General features: G+C 41.2%; 1 protein-coding gene across 8 annotated transcripts in view; it reads left to right on the top strand.

The window, feature by feature from the left end:
- Positions 1-17849, top strand: part of ULK4 (unc-51 like kinase 4) — a 173840-nt gene that overhangs the window by 63441 nt on the left and 92550 nt on the right. For 7 of the 8 annotated variants that reach the window (XM_053409500.1, XM_053409502.1, XM_053409503.1 and 4 more), the window contains 6 exons: positions 3263-3314; positions 3413-3507; positions 6092-6143; positions 6243-6384; positions 7137-7229; positions 8926-8974. In XM_053409500.1, coding sequence (XP_053265475.1) covers positions 3263-3314; positions 3413-3507; positions 6092-6143; positions 6243-6384; positions 7137-7229; positions 8926-8974 — 483 coding nt within the window. The remainder of the gene's footprint in view (positions 1-3262; positions 3315-3412; positions 3508-6091; positions 6144-6242; positions 6385-7136; positions 7230-8925; positions 8975-17849) is intronic. The other variant, XR_008332893.1, reaches the window with a different exon arrangement.

Below are 17849 nucleotides of genomic sequence, written 5' to 3'. Positions count from 1 at the left end.
TACACTGCTAATATGTAGGCCTTGGCACCAAGATCCCTGGAGATTGAGATGTGAAAGAGTCTTTGCATAGTGTCTGGAATTCTATACCATGTCACCTCTCAGGTCTCATCATTTAACAGATGCTTCCTTCTTGTCTTAATAAAAGGTTCCTTCCCCTCCATTCCCCCTTTAATAATGAGGAATAGAGGATAAATTGAGAGCAAAATCCAGCTAAGGTTAAAGTATGTGCTTGTTTTCTTCCATTGAAATCAAATGAGCTTTTAAACACCTTGGGTTGGAGTGGATCATTCTGATTATCTTGAGCGATGCACTGAATTTTAAGATTGACATATGGTAAAGCTGTCAGCCTTTAGGTTTGTAGTTCATGAACTGCTATGTCAAAATATTGGCAATCGCTTGAAAAGGCGTATATGTTTTTTCATCCTTCTGATATTGCCTGTAATGAGTAAAAGCAAGCCTCTTTGACACCTGTGGAACCAGTCACTTCTATCAGATGGGCATTGTCATTTACAGAGAGTGCTGCAAATAATCTCTGGCATTAAATCCCATATTTGACATGCTGTTTGCATCAGTGTGGCTTTCCCCAACTTTCTTATTCTTCCTTGTAGCCTTAATCTCTGGAAGAGACAGAGAATCAGAGAATTGTAGAGTTGCAAGGTACCCCGAGGGTCGTCTAGTCCAACCCCCTGAAATCCTGCCCACAGTTGTCTCTGGGTAGGCTTGAACCACCAACCTTTGGGTTATCAGCTGAATGCAATCACCCATTGTGTGTCTGAGTTGCATGACATTAGGTGTTCTGCTATAAATGTTGCACATGCAGGTCCTACTTTGTTCTCTTATAGAAAAAGCCATCCAACCAGGCAACCAAGGCAGTTTACGCCCAAAACCCAGGCCTGAAGCCTGATTTTAAATTGATGAAGCAGATTACTTAGATCCAAGAGTAACTGATCATAACATCTTCTGGATCCAGGCTAGGTTTTGACAGGAGTAATTGATTTGTTGCCTCTTTTAAAGAGGCTGGAACAACTCCCTCTCTCAAAGAGGCCTTAACAACCCCTTGGATCCAGCTGCGCAGCCCCTTCCTGCTATATTTAAAAAGCAATGATGGACAAGGATTGAGTGCACAAGTGGTTTGCCAGAATTGACCGAGCATACCGTCCCCATCAGTGTCTAGTAACTGAAAGGCATTTTAACAATATTGGACCAAACAGTGCCACCAAAGCCAGCATGTCTAATTAGGTATTGACGGGGATTTGGTTGTGGTCCAGTTCTGTAATATGGTACATTTAGCAGCCAGTGCAACCATGCTAAACAACAACAACAACAACTTATTATTTATACCCTGCCCATCTGGCTGAGTTTCCCCAGCCACTCTGGGCGGCTTCCAACAAAATATTAAAAATACAATAAAACATCAGACATTAAAAACTTCCCTAAACAGGGCTGCCTTCAGGTGTCTTCTAAAAGTCAGATAGCCTTAGATTCTGGCTCGAAGGTCTAATACCTTGGAAACTGCCTCAGGAAAGCATCCATGTCTCCCAGTTCTCTCTGTCTCTCTCTCTCTCCCCCCCCCTCGTGTGTGTAATTTTTAAAATTAGTTTTCAACATCAACCTAACAATAACAGTCAAAAGAAATAAAGATAAGGACAATAGAAATTACAAGTATATTGCAAACACATGCAAGAGCAAAATGGAAAGAAACACCCACTGAGCAAAACTACTGGGGAAGGGTGGGTTTCCTGAAGATAATAAAAACTTAGTATCTGGGATTATGGGCTGACCGAAACGAAAAGTGGCCATTTGGTGGACGTCTAGTACATCCAGGTTGCTTTAGAAAGGTTAGGAAAGGCCACCAGGTTTCTTCAAATTTACCCTTCTTTATTGTCCCTTGGCTGAGGTTGTTCCTGGGGGTAGGAGGGGCTCACATTCTCACACCTCCTCTCATATGAGGCGACTGCTGAACACCAAAAGTGGACGAATCAAGGAGATCTTGACTTTACAGAAAACCAGTAATTTCCTGTATGGTTCAGTATAAGTTCCTGTTTTAATCAGTGATTTAGCCAAGGGCAGGTATTCATCCACATATTGGACAGATCGCAGCTCCCATGTTGGAGTCAAAAGGAAAGTCGCTGTAATTAGAAAGAGTAGGCTACAGCAATGAAAGACAATAACTGCTGCATGTTTGTTTGTGTTTGTGAAAAACTACTTTGTGCATGTTCGCATATGACACAGTGTTCTGTGTGTGTGTTTGTTTGATTTGTGATGTGATGTTGCATGTGTTTTTGCATGTGAAATGGGCTACTGGATATGCAGTTAGATGCTGTGCATTTTTATATGTACCCTTGATATTGTTCCTCTGTGGAATGCCATCCGTGGCCAATCAATTTGCAGAGATGGGACATGGTGTCCCTTCTGTTGATCTGCTTTGACCCATTTCTATTTTATATTTCTTTTGTTAAACAGTTTTAGGTTTTTTTGTTGAAAAAGAGAGGGGGCTATAAATAAATGTATCAAGTTGTTCCTCACTTATCATCAATGTGCCAGGATCATTTTTTTTATCAGATGATGCTTTCCCCTATGTGTCTCTCAGTACTGAAAAGGTAGCCATGTAAATGACCTGATAATTTATATATAACACATATATTTAAATTATGTGGATTACTATTTCTGTGGCATCAGTGACATACCTCTTGCATCCCTATAAAATGTCTTCTATGTATTAAATTGAATCAGAAAAATGGAAATAAATTAAGTGGCACAAGAGAAGAGGGAATAATAGCAAAGTATTTACTTATCCCAGAGCATTAATATTTCATTTTTGCTGCTCCTCAGAAGGATGATTTATTTAGGTTATCCTTAAAATGTAGTAGGGTACAGTTTTCTCTACTTACACATAAGTCTACCCATAAAGTATGAATTATGTGGGGAGATAAAAAAGATGGCACAAATAAGAGAAAATTGTGTTTTCTAGAAGTCTTATGTTGAATTTCAATAATTAAGGTTGCAGTCTTAGATACCTGAGAATAGATCCTGTTGAATACAGTAGCTCTTGTGTAGACTTGAATAAGATTGCACTGTACTGTAAATGTGCTAAAGAGGCTTAAATTATGATCTCTCTGTGGAGATCCTGCCATTATGTCACAAAACCTTTAACCTTAATCTACAGTTATTGCTATGTGGCCTTTATTTTATACACATTTATTTAACAAAGCCATAGGTCTTTGTTAACCTTTCTCTTTTTGTGTCTTATTTTTCTCTTCAGGGTTTTGTCAAATTAATAGATTCAGGAGAAACTAACTTAGATGGAGCAATAGGTAAGTATAACTATGATATCCATCATGCCCTTTATATAAAATCATTTTTCTTCTCTTGCAAAAGAGATGTACTACAATTTTTCCTCATCCCCCAACAGGTCAAACAGCTTCAGAAGAACTAGTTAAGACTGCTTTGTCAGTATTTGAAGCAATAATGCAACATCCAGTGTTGTTAACGCTTTACCACTCAACGGTAAGTTCTGATGCCACGTGCTTGCTTAGCACCTCAACTCTCACTAATGAATTTAGTATTTCTAGATCATTAGGAGTTATTAGGTTCATGGCTTTAGAAATGAAGCGCTGGGGGTAAAAAGGAAAGTGATTGAACTATGTTTGACTCAGGTGGAGAGGGGGTGGGGCAGTTGTATATAATTTTATTTATTCATTTAGAAGTACAGTGGTACCTTGGTTCCCAAACAGCTTGGCTCCCAAGCAAATTGGCTCCCGAACGCCTCAAACCTAGAAGTGAGTGTTCCGGTTTGCGAACGTTTTTTGGAAGCCAAACGTCCAACGCGGCTTCCATGGCTTCTGATTGAGTGCCAAAAGTTCCTGCAGCCAATCAAAAGCCACACGTTAGTTTTCGAACTGTTTTGGTAGTCGAACGGACTCCTGGAATGGATTAAATTTGAGAACCAAGGTACCACTGTATTTATATCCTTAGAGGGTCACTATAGCCTTCTCTCTCTTTCTCTACCCAAGAGCATCTCCCTCCTCCACACACACAACACACACACACAACACACACACACACACACACAGAGAGAGAGAGAGAGAGAGAGAGAGAGAGAGAGAGAGAGAGCGATCCTCCTCTGTCTCTCTACCCAGGATCAGGGGAATTGGGGAAAAAAGAGAGTGTCCACAACTCCACATAGTTAGGCAAATGGGGCTGTCCCTGTTGCTCTCCCTGTCTCACCAAGTCCTTGTTCCCTCCTATTGGCCTCCCCCTCAGTCAACAACTCCTCAGCCTCCTGCTCTTTTCTTTCTCAGCTTCCTCACCTCCTTCAGCCCCCATCCCTCCTCCTCCTTGTCCTCGTCCTCCTCCTCCTGCTGTCACCTCACTACCACCACCTGTCCTTATTAGCCTCCTCTTCCTCACAGTGTCACACTGTAGTTCATAGGGCAAGCACCATCTCTCGGCAGTCACACAAACTACCACGTGGTGACAGTCTTCTACAAATGTATATTAGAGAGATGAGACAGAGGTCCATAATGACTTGTTCATGACCTTTCCAGGTGTTAGTTAGTGGCATGAACTGCAGTAGTGCTCTATCACTCAAAAGGCGTGTAACTGTAATTATTGGAATATAAGTCTTAGCAGCATTGTGCAGTAATTCATTTGCATGATATTTATATAATGTTGGGGTTTTTTTTAAAGAAACACTTTCACTCCAGGGATGTCTTCTAATTGGTGGTGGTTGAGCATGACTTGAAATCCATGAATATAAATGCTGAGCACCCAAAGGAGCTTAATGCTTTCTTGTTAAATTGAAGCTAGACATGTTCAAGGTTCCAGATCAATACTTCAAATATAAAACTTCTTAATAGGATATCCTTTTCTCTGACTAGAAATGTGTGTCTAAGATTAGTCCCAGAGGTTAAGCTAGTTAGTGTCAACAGAGTTCTTTGTTTTCATGAAGTAAAATAGTTTTTAAGCTACCTTGGGTGGTGAATAATAGTTTGTAGAGAGGAGCAAAATTGCTTGCAATAGGAAATTAAGGAAATGGGAATTAAGTATATGGATGTGATGTTCTCTTCAAACTAATGGACCAGAATGATAAGGTTTGCAGCCAGTAATTGAGTTAATCTATAGGCATTTCATGTACGTATGAGCATATTCAGTATTATGTATTTTTTTTCACATTATAAAACCTTGTCAAGGAAAATTACTTATAAATTAAGTACAAATTAGTACTGCTCAAGTAAACATCAGTAGAGATTTACAATAATTTATTTGCCATCATTTTGTGCTACCATGCACAGGAAAGACCTGGGGTCCAAGGAGCAATACACAACAAGAGGTTTGTGTTGGTTTATTTAGGCCACAACTGTAGTTTAGTTCCAGAGCACTAAGTCATACATGATGTAGAGTGCAGTTGCTGGGCTCACCAGTAGGGCATTGGACTGAGGTTTTGAGCCCACCAGAGCACGGACCAATGTGTCAAGCCCTTTAGGGGAGCTGAGGACCTTTGTGGCCCAGAAGCTCTTAAACTGGGACTTTGGGTAGAAAGTGGCCACCAAGATCCTTTATCAGAGTATATAGCAGAAGCAAGGAATCCACCCCCTACTTTGCCCACTTACGCATCCGAGCCAATTCTGCCACAAGAGATGGGGGGTGAATTGCTCCCCTGACTCACTGCTACAACTGTTGCTTTAAGGACCACCATGTTTCTGGCAGGTGGACTGAGTTCTAGCTGAGGTACTTCATTTCCAAAGTTTGTGAGCTGAATGCCTTATTGAATGATGCAGAGACTTCAAGTCTGTATCTTAAATAAGCAACATTGTGCCACTGAAGTTTGTATTTTCTTTCCTAAAAATCAATGCCAATTGATTGGCATTGGAAATCTATGCTGGTGTTCAGTTAAGAATTGGTACTTTTTTTATATAAAAAGAACATATTCTTATTTGTAATACTGAAACAATTTACCTGAGTGAAGTTGGTTTCTCTATTTATGAATTGTAATTTATTATAATTGGGAAATAAACGTGGATTGCCGTATACATGAAATATCGTTATGTCTGTATAATTGAAGCCAGATCTTTATCATGCCTTCCTTTAGGTTATGGATTACATCCTCCCACCCCTGGTTTCTTTGGTCTCCAGTCAAAATGGTAAATATATGGCCACATCAACTGAAATACCCATTTTGCTTTAATTAAGCATCGGTGCGGACACATTCTTGGCACATTGATTCCTTTCTTCTTCTTTAGTGGAGTGGAGACTCTTCAGCTTGCGGTTGCTCTCAGAAACCACATCACTGCTTGTGAGCCACGAGGTCATGGCTGAAGAGAAAGAGAACCTTAACTCAAACAACAAACTTCTGTCTCTCATTAAAGACTCATTGCTGCCTCAGTAAGTACAGAACAGTTTTTCTAATCAAAACTAATTCTATAACCAATCTGTTTTGGCTGCACATTTCTGAACTGCAGTCGGATTAATAAACAGTGTCGCACATTTTTCTGCCAGATGTCTCAGTATAAGATTTTATACAGTCCTTCACTACATTTATTGTAGAAACAACACAGCTGCAGGACACCCAAGTTTGCATAACCATTTTACAATCTGCCTGGCTCTTCCTAAAGAGAAACAAGGTTTCCTCTAATCCTCTGAGTTTGATTTAAAAAAAACCACAAGTTATTTTGCTTCTTCAACTATAATATATATGGGTTGTCCTAATTAGTCCAATTTTCCTTCAACTGAAAAGTGTCGCAGAGTGGTTTCAAGCATACATCAACTATGAGTAAAAAAGAGAACAAAAAAGCAAATGATAATTACAAAAAATATACTCAAATTAATAATAAAATCTACTGCTGAGCAGATAGAAAATTGGCTTGAACTTTAGAAGCTGCCAAGGCAAATCCTGCCACTGCTAATAGGGTCATCCTGTTACAAAAGACTAGCAGAAAATTGATTTTTCTGCTGTTCAAAACACATAACTTTCCCTTAAAAAAATTGTACAAGTAGATAAGTCAGTAGAAGGATGTATGAGTGGACAGATTAAGGGAAGGTTCACTTGGTCAACTGCTAGCATATTTTCCTACAGAAAATGATGGGTGAAATAGTTACATTTATGTTTCACAAGGTTGTTCTTTCTTTTGTTCTAGGTTTGAGCAAATTCTAATGGCACCTGACCCAGTACCTGCTTATGCTCTAAAGCTGTTAGTTGCCCTTACAGAGTATAGCCCCGTTTTTACAAGGTAATCCAATTGTACGTTCACTACTTCTGTGAGCCAGAATCCAGAAAGCTTGACCTTTCCTCACCTTAGATCAGCTGACCCTTGATATGTCATATTATAAACTGCTTCAGTTTTAACTGTAGTGAGCCATGTAGTGTAGGTTCCTGCTGTTTAGAAAAATGAGTCTAAAACCCTCTTGAACTCGAAGAACTAGTATTCTGGCCATCAAATTACATTTTCCCGTATTTTCTCAATCATAAACACATTTACTACAAAGTAAACATCACTGAATATGGTGGGACTTATTTCTGCATGATCATCTTTAGGATTGTACTGTCACTTAAGAAGAGAACTATTCTTACAGAAAGACTCAAACTGTTAATTCTAAGTAGAAATATAAATTTGGATCTAAGGTTTATTATAGGTTGAGAGGGTTTGGGGGGCAAAAAAATATGACCCACCCACCAAAGAACAGCTACAAATGGCGACTCAAGGCATGAATGGCCATTGGATGGTTTCAATTTCATCAACAATTCTGTGGTCCTCATACATGCTACACATACTCTTACATAATTAGAGAGTATATTTTGAATATAGGTCCCACGAGGAAAGGGCTTGTTGCAGCTATAGGCAACGCCTTAGTCAATATTAAGTTTGGAGATATGAGTACTTTGAAATCTACATGGGAGATTTGGTGAGACTTTATTGAATATATCAACAAGGAACAGTTACATCCCCCCCCCCGTTTCATGAGACACTTGGGAAAATGAATCTCTAAATAAAAAATGAACTGTTGTATACATTAGTCTTCTAACCATGCTTCAAAATTCTGTTCAGACTCAAGTGTCCACCAGACACGAGACATTACTTTTTTTGGTTATCCTGTTTTTCCATAACCATTTCTTTGCCCACCTCTATACAACAGCTATTTGGGCGAATCTGATGTGCTGTCACCCTCACATAAATAGTGCTTGTGCAAGTGTGTAAGATTTGCTTTTCTTATGTTTTGGATTATTTTTCTCTGAACTCAGGTAAAATTCATCTCCTGAATTGTAGGAGAGCACAGCAGAGTCAGAAAACTAGGGACAAATGAGGCAAAATAAGTCCCTAAGGAGTAACATGGCAAAAGAAGGGAATTTGGAAGCACATTTGAGGTGGTCGAAGTTTAAGGCCAATTGGTCAAGTTCCCATATTTAAACAGTTTTTTAATGGCTTCTGTAGCTCTCTGTTGTCATAAAGTTGAATGTCCTTTATCTGAAACCTGGTGGTTAATCACTTCTCAGATACACAGTATGTGATTCTAATATACTTGAATTTATTAAAGCAGAGAAGATAAAATAGCTAATGAAGCATACATAAAAAGCTGCTTCGGTGTATGTGTGTTAATTTCAGTATATCCACTGTAGCCTATTACTTCAAATTATTTTACTGCCTCCATTGCCCATTTGATGGACTTAATGCATTTTAATATCTGCCTTTAAAAAAATATTAATTTACTTACTGTTCCACTCACTTGCTTCACATCTGTAAGGTAGACTAAGAAGTAATTTTTAAAGCAGTATTGGATTTCTTATGTTTTAATAGCTGTGGTAGAACTTATTTAAATGAAGAGGTAGTCAGGGGCTGAGGTTCTGGGTCACAGATTTTAGCAACAAAGACTTTGTCACACTGTTTCATGTTCAATGGTTTAATTTGGGTTTCTGGGTTTTTTTTACAGCCTTGTTGAAGAAATTCATCTTGTTCCAACTATTTTTCAAGTAATTCTGGTGAGAATATATTTTACAGAATTTGATTTTAACATGACCTTAAAGCATTATTTAATTATGGTGGTCTGCTTGTTAATATGCTACTTCAGTGGGCATGTCATTATTTCAAAAAGGCTGTGCAGTCTTATTAGACTGATTTTGTTGTGATACGTACTAGAGAAATTTCTTTCATATTCTCGGTATACTGTAGATTGTCATGCCTAACCCTGACTTGGAGCCAGACAGACTCCTTTGAGAACATACTGTACCACCCATTGACTGAAGATTTAGGGAAGCAGGCAGAGGGAGCTGTCAAACCACCCCTCTGCCCTCAAAATCATAGATGCATAAAGTCAAGCCTGAGCTACAGGCCCAGAATGAAGTGAGAGCCTGAGAGCCCAAAGTTGCCATGTGGCTCAGGAGTTGTGGCTGTTGGCATCTGTCTCAAGAGAAAATGAAATGTGCTTCTGGAAATGAAGTCAAACAGCTGCATTAGCAGCACCTAAGTGACCTGCTTTTGAATTATGGTGCTGGAGGAGACTCTTGAGAGTCCCATGGACTGCAAGAAGATCAAACCTATCCATTCTGAAGGAAATCAGCCCTGAGTGCTCACTGGAAGGACAGATCCTGAAGCTGAGGCTCCAATACTTTGGCCACCTCATGAGAAGAGAAGACTCCCTGGAAAAGACCCTGATGTTGGGAAAGATGGAGGGCACAAGGAGAAGGGGATGACAGAGGACAAGATGGTTTGGCAGTGTTCTTGAAGCTACCAGCATGAGTTTGACTAAACTGCGGGAGGCAGTGGAAGACAGGAGTGCCTGGCGTGCTCTGGTCCATGGGGTCACAAAGAGTCGGACACGACTAAACAACAACAAAAGTGACTTCCTTGGGGCACAAACCTGAGCAGTGTGTATGGAGGTTCTGGGTTCCCAGACAGCAAGACCCGCCTCTCGGCCTTGCTGATGTGGTTCAAAGGAAAGCTGAGCAGCACACCAGCTTGGCTGCAGGAGTTGCTGGAAGGAGGCATACAAGCACCATCCAGCCGTCTTAGGGACGTGTGAAAATAAAGCCAAAATCCTACAGTTTTCCTGCAAACTATGTGCTAGGCAGTGGAAGCTGTTCCACTGCCTGGCACACGAATGGGGACAAAACTAGAATTTGTTGGCTCTGCCTCTCATTGGCCACCCTGCATTTAATCCTACCAGTCCTGCCCCAATCCCTCTGGAGAGTAACATCACACCTAACTTTGCAGACTGACCTCTTGCTGCACAATGTAATATATATGGCTTGGAGCAGGGGTGAGGAACTGTCCAGATGTTATTGGCAGTGCTAGCTGGGATCCTGCAGATGTAACTTAGAACATCCCTGTAAGTTGTGGTGAGCCAGGGAATTCATATTACATCTTAGCTGTGTACCTATTGCATGGGAAAAATACTTCCGCTTGCTTGCTGCATGTGTTACCAGCAGCATCACTGCTTATGGGGACTTGCACCACCTGGAAGTCCTGATTGGCAGCTATGCTGGTGGTGGTTCCAATGAGAAGGAAGAATAAACTGAGGGCAGAGGATTTTGATTGTATATATATGAATTGTTCTATCCAGAGAACCATGCTACTTCTAATGAATGAGCAGGTTAGTCGTAACATCTGACAAAAAGAGTATTGTTTCCAACATGTTTCACTAGAACTAATTGGCAACATTATTTATTCGAATTGCAGGGTAGGGAGTGGACAGACTAGCTAAATTACTAAGGTGCTACAGTATGCAAAACTTTCAGAATTGGAGTAACTGATAACAGCACAGCAAGCAGAAATTTAATTGGAGGTTTTGGCTTTTGGAAAATAATTTAAAGATTAGCAGAATATTTATTTCTTTACAAAATCCGCTTGAGTGTTTTGTTGTAAATTTGCCTTTCTGTTCCTTGAGCAATAGAATTCTATTATGTCTTCCTTGGTACTCCTTAAACGCTGTAAAATTACAATGACTTTCTCATTTCATGGGTACCAAGCAAAAGTTTGCTTTTTCTCTAGGGAAGTTGGAAGGAGTGAAGTGGTAGCAATAATTATTCCAAAGTTAATTATATTTTCAAATTAAACTACATCCTTGGGGGAAATTCTTTCAAATCTCTAATTTAAAGCTCTGTCTATGAAAAGGTTGTAACAAGGTAAATTAAATGTTCTTTAAAAAGCTCATTTTTTCCTATATTTGTCATCACAGCCTGAATGATGGCCAGCCACACCCAAGATCAGAATAACTTGAAATAACAGCACCTCACTTTTTCTTAATATGTGTTTTTATGGGCAAAGCTTTATTTGTAGTTACCACAAAAGTTCACTGAATTTTGAAAGGTTCACAATAAGCCCAGTGACATCATTTCTGTTATAGAGTGTATGTTTAGGTTTGGGACTGGATCAGCTTTGTTTGCCCTGATGGGATGGAACCCTGCTCCTTCTGCATGATCCCCCAGTGGCCTTCACTACCATTGAACATGATACCCTCCTGGACTGAATCTGTGGGGTGGGTATCAGTAGCACTGTGTTGCAGCGGTTCTGCTCCTAGCTGCAGGATTTTGTCCAGAAAGTAGTCTTGGAAGAGGGCTCTTCAGCTGCATGGTGTTTTCACTATGGGACACCACACTATTTTGTCAGCAATGCTGTTCGACGTCTCTGTGAAGCTGTTGGGAGCAGTCATTGGGTGTTTTGGAGCAAGGTATCATCAGTACACTGATGCTACCCAACTCTTATTTCTCCATTAAATCTGAGTCGGGAGCTTGTGCATACTGGTACGTGGATGCAGTGTTGGACTGGGTGAGGGTCAATAAACTTGAGCTTGAATTCTGAAATACTGAGGCCTTGTGGGTCAAACTGCCTGTTCTAAATGGGACCACTCCCTTTTAAGGAACAGGTATGCAGTCTGGGGGTATTCCCTGATTGATCTCTGTCACTAGAGTGACCTCTGTGGCCAGCAGTGCTTTTTACCAGCTCCAACTGGTACACCATCTGCAACCATTTCTGAACCAGGATAGCCTGACCATAGTGGTCCATGCATATTGGTTTCTCAAATATTGATTTCGCATCATGTTTTATGTGGGGTTGCCCCTTGGATCTGGTCCAGAGCTGTAGGTTACTGGCAACATGTTACTCTGCTGCTTAGAGCTGCACTATTTAATAGTAATAATAATAATAATTTATTATTTATACCCCGCCCATTTGGCTGGGCTTCCCCAATTTAAGGTTCAGGATTCTTGTGTTCATTCACTTGCACCCAAAGTACCTGGTCTCTTATACTCCACCCAGTGGGGAACTCCCTAGTGCAGCTAATCTGCAGCTAATCTCAGTGCGCTCCCTGTCACTCACCTTAAACTCCAAATTGTTCCTTAGTAGCCACATCCATACCTGCCCCACACATGATGTCAGGGTATGGGAAAGGCAGGTGTGATTTATGTGGGTCTAATTGGGATTTAGACCAGGCCTACACAGGCCTGCAGGCTAAAGGTTCCACACCACAGCCTTAAAGTGTCAGTATTACTAGTCTTCATATTACAGCTGAGGATGACTGAGACTGGGAGAGAATTCCTTGCCTAAGAAGATCTACTTAATTTGTGGCAGATAGCAGATTTAAACAGGGAACTTCCTAGTTCATAACTTAGTCTGATAGCTGCTGTGATGATCATTTGATACTCTGTTCTCAAAGAATTAACATTTGTTGTGTGGATAGATGTTTCAATACGGGGGAAGTTATGAGCTAATTATAAACCTCTCAATCTTATTAAACCTTTTGTAATTAAGTAATACCTGGGATAATGTTTCCAGGTTAATGGTGCTGCCATTATCTGAACACATTTCTGCGTTATACTTCAGTTAATTATCTTTATTTTGAAGTCTGGTAGAATCCAAATGGTATGCACCACTCTAAATATATTGCATAGAGGATTCAATAATTTAGAGGGAGATTTCATTTTCGAAAGGTCAGGTACATACCAAGTACCTGTGTATATACAGAAAAGGTGCATTTGCACAGATGACTAGATGCCTTCCTCGTCATTTATGTGAAGAAGGCATCTGTCCACAGATTAAATTTATTTCTGGTTTAATTTCACTAAACTGGAGAAGTAAATTCTAATGTTATTTTCTAAGATGCAAAAGATGCCTTGGACCTTAGCATTTCAACATACTAAGAGCCAAACTACACATTGTATTAAATGCATAGTATACAGTAGCATCTGTGGTTTCAAGCAAATGGAGAGGAGGAGGAAAATGTGGGACAATTGTGCACAGGGAGGGAATATTTAACTCTTCCCTCTCCAGCCACGATCCCAACAAAAATCCTCCACACACTTCAAGTACTGTTAGAAATTAAGCTTTCAACTCTGCCTTTTGTAAGGCATTGTTTGTCAGGGTGGTGGCTGGGGAGGGGAGGGTTAGACCTCATCACCTGCATCATTATCATCATTATTTCTGCTAGTAATGATTAGTCTTGCTACCTCGGTGAAACCCAGCAGGATTGTGGTAACTTATTCCACATTAAGCAGTTTTCCTTGAGACCTCTGTAGAGCGCTGGTCTTTGATCACAGCAAATTTTTCCACAATTCTACCTCAAGTGGGGTGATTTCCCTCAAGCTCATCACAGCTCCTTTGCCATAGAATTTTGTGAAGCGCTTATCAGAGGGCTGCTTCTCACTCTGTTGGAAAGAGCTTGGTTTTGGCAGGCATATGTTCTCTTTGGTGGCCTCCTCTGTGTTTCATATAAAGGTAAAGGTACCCCTGCCAGTACGGGCCAGTCGTGTCCGACTCTAGGGTTGTGTGCTCATCTCGCTCTAGAGGCCGGGGGCCGGCACCGTCCGAAGACACTTCCGGGTCACGTGGCCAGCGTGACGAAGCTGCAGCTGGTGAGCCAGCACCAGCGCAGCACACGGAAATGCCGTTTAAAGGTAAAGGTAAACGTACCCCTGCCCGTACGGGCCAGTCTTGACAGACTCTGGGGTTGTGTGCCCATCTCACTCAAGAGGCCAGGGCCAGCGCTGTCCGGAGACACTTCCGGGTCACGTGGCCAGCGTGACAAAGCTGCATCTGGTGAGCCAGCGCAGCACACGGAAATGCCGTTTACCTTCCCGCTATAAAGCGGTCCCTATTTATCTACTTGCACTTAGGGGTGCTTTCGAACTGCTAGGTGGGCAGGAGCTGGGACCGAACGACAGGAGCTCACCCCGCCGCGGGGATTCGAACCGCCAACCATACGATTGGCAAGTCCTAGGCACTGAGGTTTTACCCACAGTGCCACCCGCGTCCCGTGTTTCATATACCAGTGCCCAAAACAGAGCAATTTCTGAAAACAGCACTTCTGAATATGGACGGTCTGATTCTGTACACAGCACATCTGAATTCCAAAGGCGGCAGTCACACCACTGAAGGGGTGAGTGGCTTGCCCTCACTGGTGCGCCTTTTCCTGGGGAGGTCATTTCTCCAAATTCCTGCAGTGGATAAGAGAGCTGTTCTCTGGAAAAAATAAAGGATTCTCTTCCTTCTAAATCTATTAGTTTGGCTTGAGGGAGTTCTTTCGCAAGCAAGAAATGCAAAAAGAAACAGAAGCTTAAATCTAAAAGCCACAAAAGGAGGAGATGCCACAGATCTCCTTCCACTGCAGTTCTGTGGGATCTTTTTCCTCAGTATCCTCCCCTGATTTCTCTCCAGTTGAAGGGCAACATGTGGGTTGTGGCGGGAGCTAAGGCAATTACATAGAATCCAATTTATGAAAAATTGTGGCACCAACAGAGCAAACTAGAGCAGTTGGGGATGCGCTTTCTGAATCAGTTGCTATGGAAGGCAATGAAGTGGGAGAGTTATCTGAGGAGGAGCTAGAGTCCACTAGCTCTCAGGGCAAGCTTTTTTCTTCAGATGTTTATCCTGCCTTGTTGGCAAAAGCTAGACAGATTTTACAGCTTAATGAGGAATTCCTTGTTGAGCCTGAAACTTCTAATGAGTCTTTGGCTTCTGGGGTAGAAAAGGTATTTCCTTCAGCTTCATCTAAACCCGTTACCATGCCCTTTCCACTAGCCTTTGATAGCGTTTGGAAGGTGGAGTAGATCAGTCCTGATAAGCTGAAACTGAACCTCAGATTGGCAGGGAAGCGTTATACCTTCCCCAATAAAATTATACAGCAGTTCAATTTCCAGCACGGCACTAGCCTGTGGTTGCCCTGGTTTCTTCTGCTGTCACTCCTTATGAGGGGGAAAGAGGGGTGCAAATGATTCCTATGATAAATTAGTGGTGGGCACATTGTGCAGGAATTTTGAGGCTGATGCCTTCAAGTCTTCAGTCACCGCTTCAGTCTTTGCTAGGGCCAGATATATGTGAGCCGAGGGGTTGAGATCACAGCAGGATATCCGTAAATCAATTAAGGATGGACTTATGAAAGCCTTTCATATGTCAGCCCTTATGCCTGTTGCGCCTCTGGATACTCTGCAGTTCAAGGCCAGGTCTATCTATGGCTGCTACCACTTTGGCATGTTGGGACAATTGGTTGTGGGAGTGGAAGGTGGATCCCAGGCACCTGGTGACCATCCTTCCCTTTTCAGGTGTCAAACTATTTGAAGAACCACTGGGAGAACATCTTGTGGAAACACAGGATGAGAAGAAAGCTCTTTCCGCTGCCAGGAGAGAGGAATGCCAGGGGAAATGGAACCAGTCCACTTTCCCTTCCATGTCCCTTTTCCAAGTCTCGAAAGTATTTGGGTTACAGGCCAAGATGAGATAGTCAGGGCAGGGCAGCTAGAAGACTCTTGCCCTGATCTTCTCAAAATCCTGCATTCTCAGAGGGGTCAGGAAAACACATCACAGCTTGCTATCAATCTGTAAATATGTGAGAATGCGGTGGTGACCGGGGTACTACATTTTATCAACCAGTGGAGAAACATCACAGATAGATGAGTGTTGAGCACTGTGGTAACAGGTTTTTTGAGGGAAGCATCATCTCAGAGGTTAGGAGTATCCTCCACCATCATCTTCAAACATAAATTCATTGTAAAATAGATTTCTGGAAGTGTTGGCTTGACTGCAGAAGCTGCAAGTTTGTTTCTGGGCCCAGCTCAGATCTTTAAAGCCTTATATGGCTCAGGACACCTATGGCTAAACGACCACCTTTTACCATATGAGCCTGACTGAACCCTGAGATCATCACTGGAAGCCCTTTTCTGTCTGCCATTTCTGAAACAGGCCTAGAGGATAGTAACAAGATAATTGATCTTTTCTGTAGTAGTTCCCTTACTCGTCTTCTGTCTCCTTGTTTGTCCTTAAGTTTTGACTTGCTCTTCAGTCCTGACTTTCCACTTGCTTCTTGATCCTCCCTCCTGGTTAGCCCTGAGGTTCTTCTGACTTGCACTTCTGGGCTAGCTACTGGCATATCCCATTCTTCTTTCTCCTGCAACATCTCTACTGTTCAGGCCCCAGCTGTGACAGGCAACTGGGGGACAAATCAAAAGAAATGGGCAATCTCCTGCTTGCACAAGCAGATGTGGCTTTTTTCTCACACTCGGATAGCATTGGATCCAAACCTCTGGCTTCAGGAATGAAAGTTCTATTACATTATTTTTACCATTATTTTCCCTCAGCATAGTAGCAAAAGTATTAAAATGCTGGTTTAAATTCAAATTAAAGTCATACATTTTAAATCTAGAACTTTTTTGTGGGGGGGGGGGTTAGTTTTGAGTTTTAAAAACAAAACCTACATATATTTATACTGTTTCTGAAAGAGCCACGGGTTATTTTGTAAGTAGACTGGTTTGCCTTTTTCTGTATAGCATAAGTTGCTTGTGATCAGTTTCAGACAGGGTGTGATTAAAATTCACCACACGTAGTTGTCGTTAGGACTCACATCTGGGTAGCAGTGCAGCAGCATATTGCTGAAAGCAAATAGTCTAGCAATTTTGATCGATAATAATGGAGTCTGAGAAAACACTGGAGGCATGAATAAGATTCCATTAATAACAAAAGAGGGAGAAAGAGATGTCTAGTGCAGTTCATTTAATGCAGAACTCCCCTGAGACTGAAGTGGGGATTATTCTTGCTGCCCTTCATATTCGACACAGGTGCAGAGGACGCTGATTGGATGACTGACATCTCCATAGCAAGGATGCTCATACTCATGAATAAGAGTCTAATTATATCTTAATGATCTCTACTGCAAATAGGAAAACAAAATCTTCGCCTCTGCAAATTGTTACCTTAGTATAGCTGCAAGACTGGAGAAATTTAAATTATCCTTCTCTAATCTCAGGGGGATGCATTGTGAAAAATGAGGGTTGTTTATAGTAGAAAATTAAATTGCTGTAAAAGCTTATTTCAATAGACAGTAGAGGAAGCATAATAAAATAATTTTGTAAAAATGGAAGTGAGAGCATGCTTAATGGAACATGATTAGATTTAATTTTCATGCTATCACAATCATTAAGGTGCATTATCATTCCTTACACCTAATTTAGGCTCTTTACCAGTCTCACGGAGTTACTTTTCCATGAGGCACTGAAATACATGTTGTGCTGGAAATAAAAATGACTAATAATGCAATATTGATATGTCCTCTTGAAAACATGGTTGCAGGTCTTAAGTTGAAAACATCCTTAAGTGCAATCATCTGTTTATATAAACAAATGCTTATAGGGAAAACGAATTTCATGGAATAACACGAAGTTCAACATTTGTGTGAAGGCTTCAGGTGGTGGTTTGTTTCATTAGCAAGGGGAGTCTCAATCACCAGTGCACATTTTCTCTCAAATTAGATCTGGCTTACCGTGCTTCCCAAGTAATCAAAGCAAATATTGTTGTCTACTCCCGAACAAAAGCCAATTACTTGCATTGATTCCTTACTTGTTTTACTGATTTGCAATAGCTATTGAGTATATA

Source organism: Podarcis raffonei, chromosome 12, assembly GCF_027172205.1.
Source record: "Podarcis raffonei isolate rPodRaf1 chromosome 12, rPodRaf1.pri, whole genome shotgun sequence".
NCBI lineage: Eukaryota > Metazoa > Chordata > Lepidosauria > Squamata > Lacertidae > Podarcis > Podarcis raffonei.
This window is presented reverse-complemented; position numbering and strand designations above follow the sequence as displayed.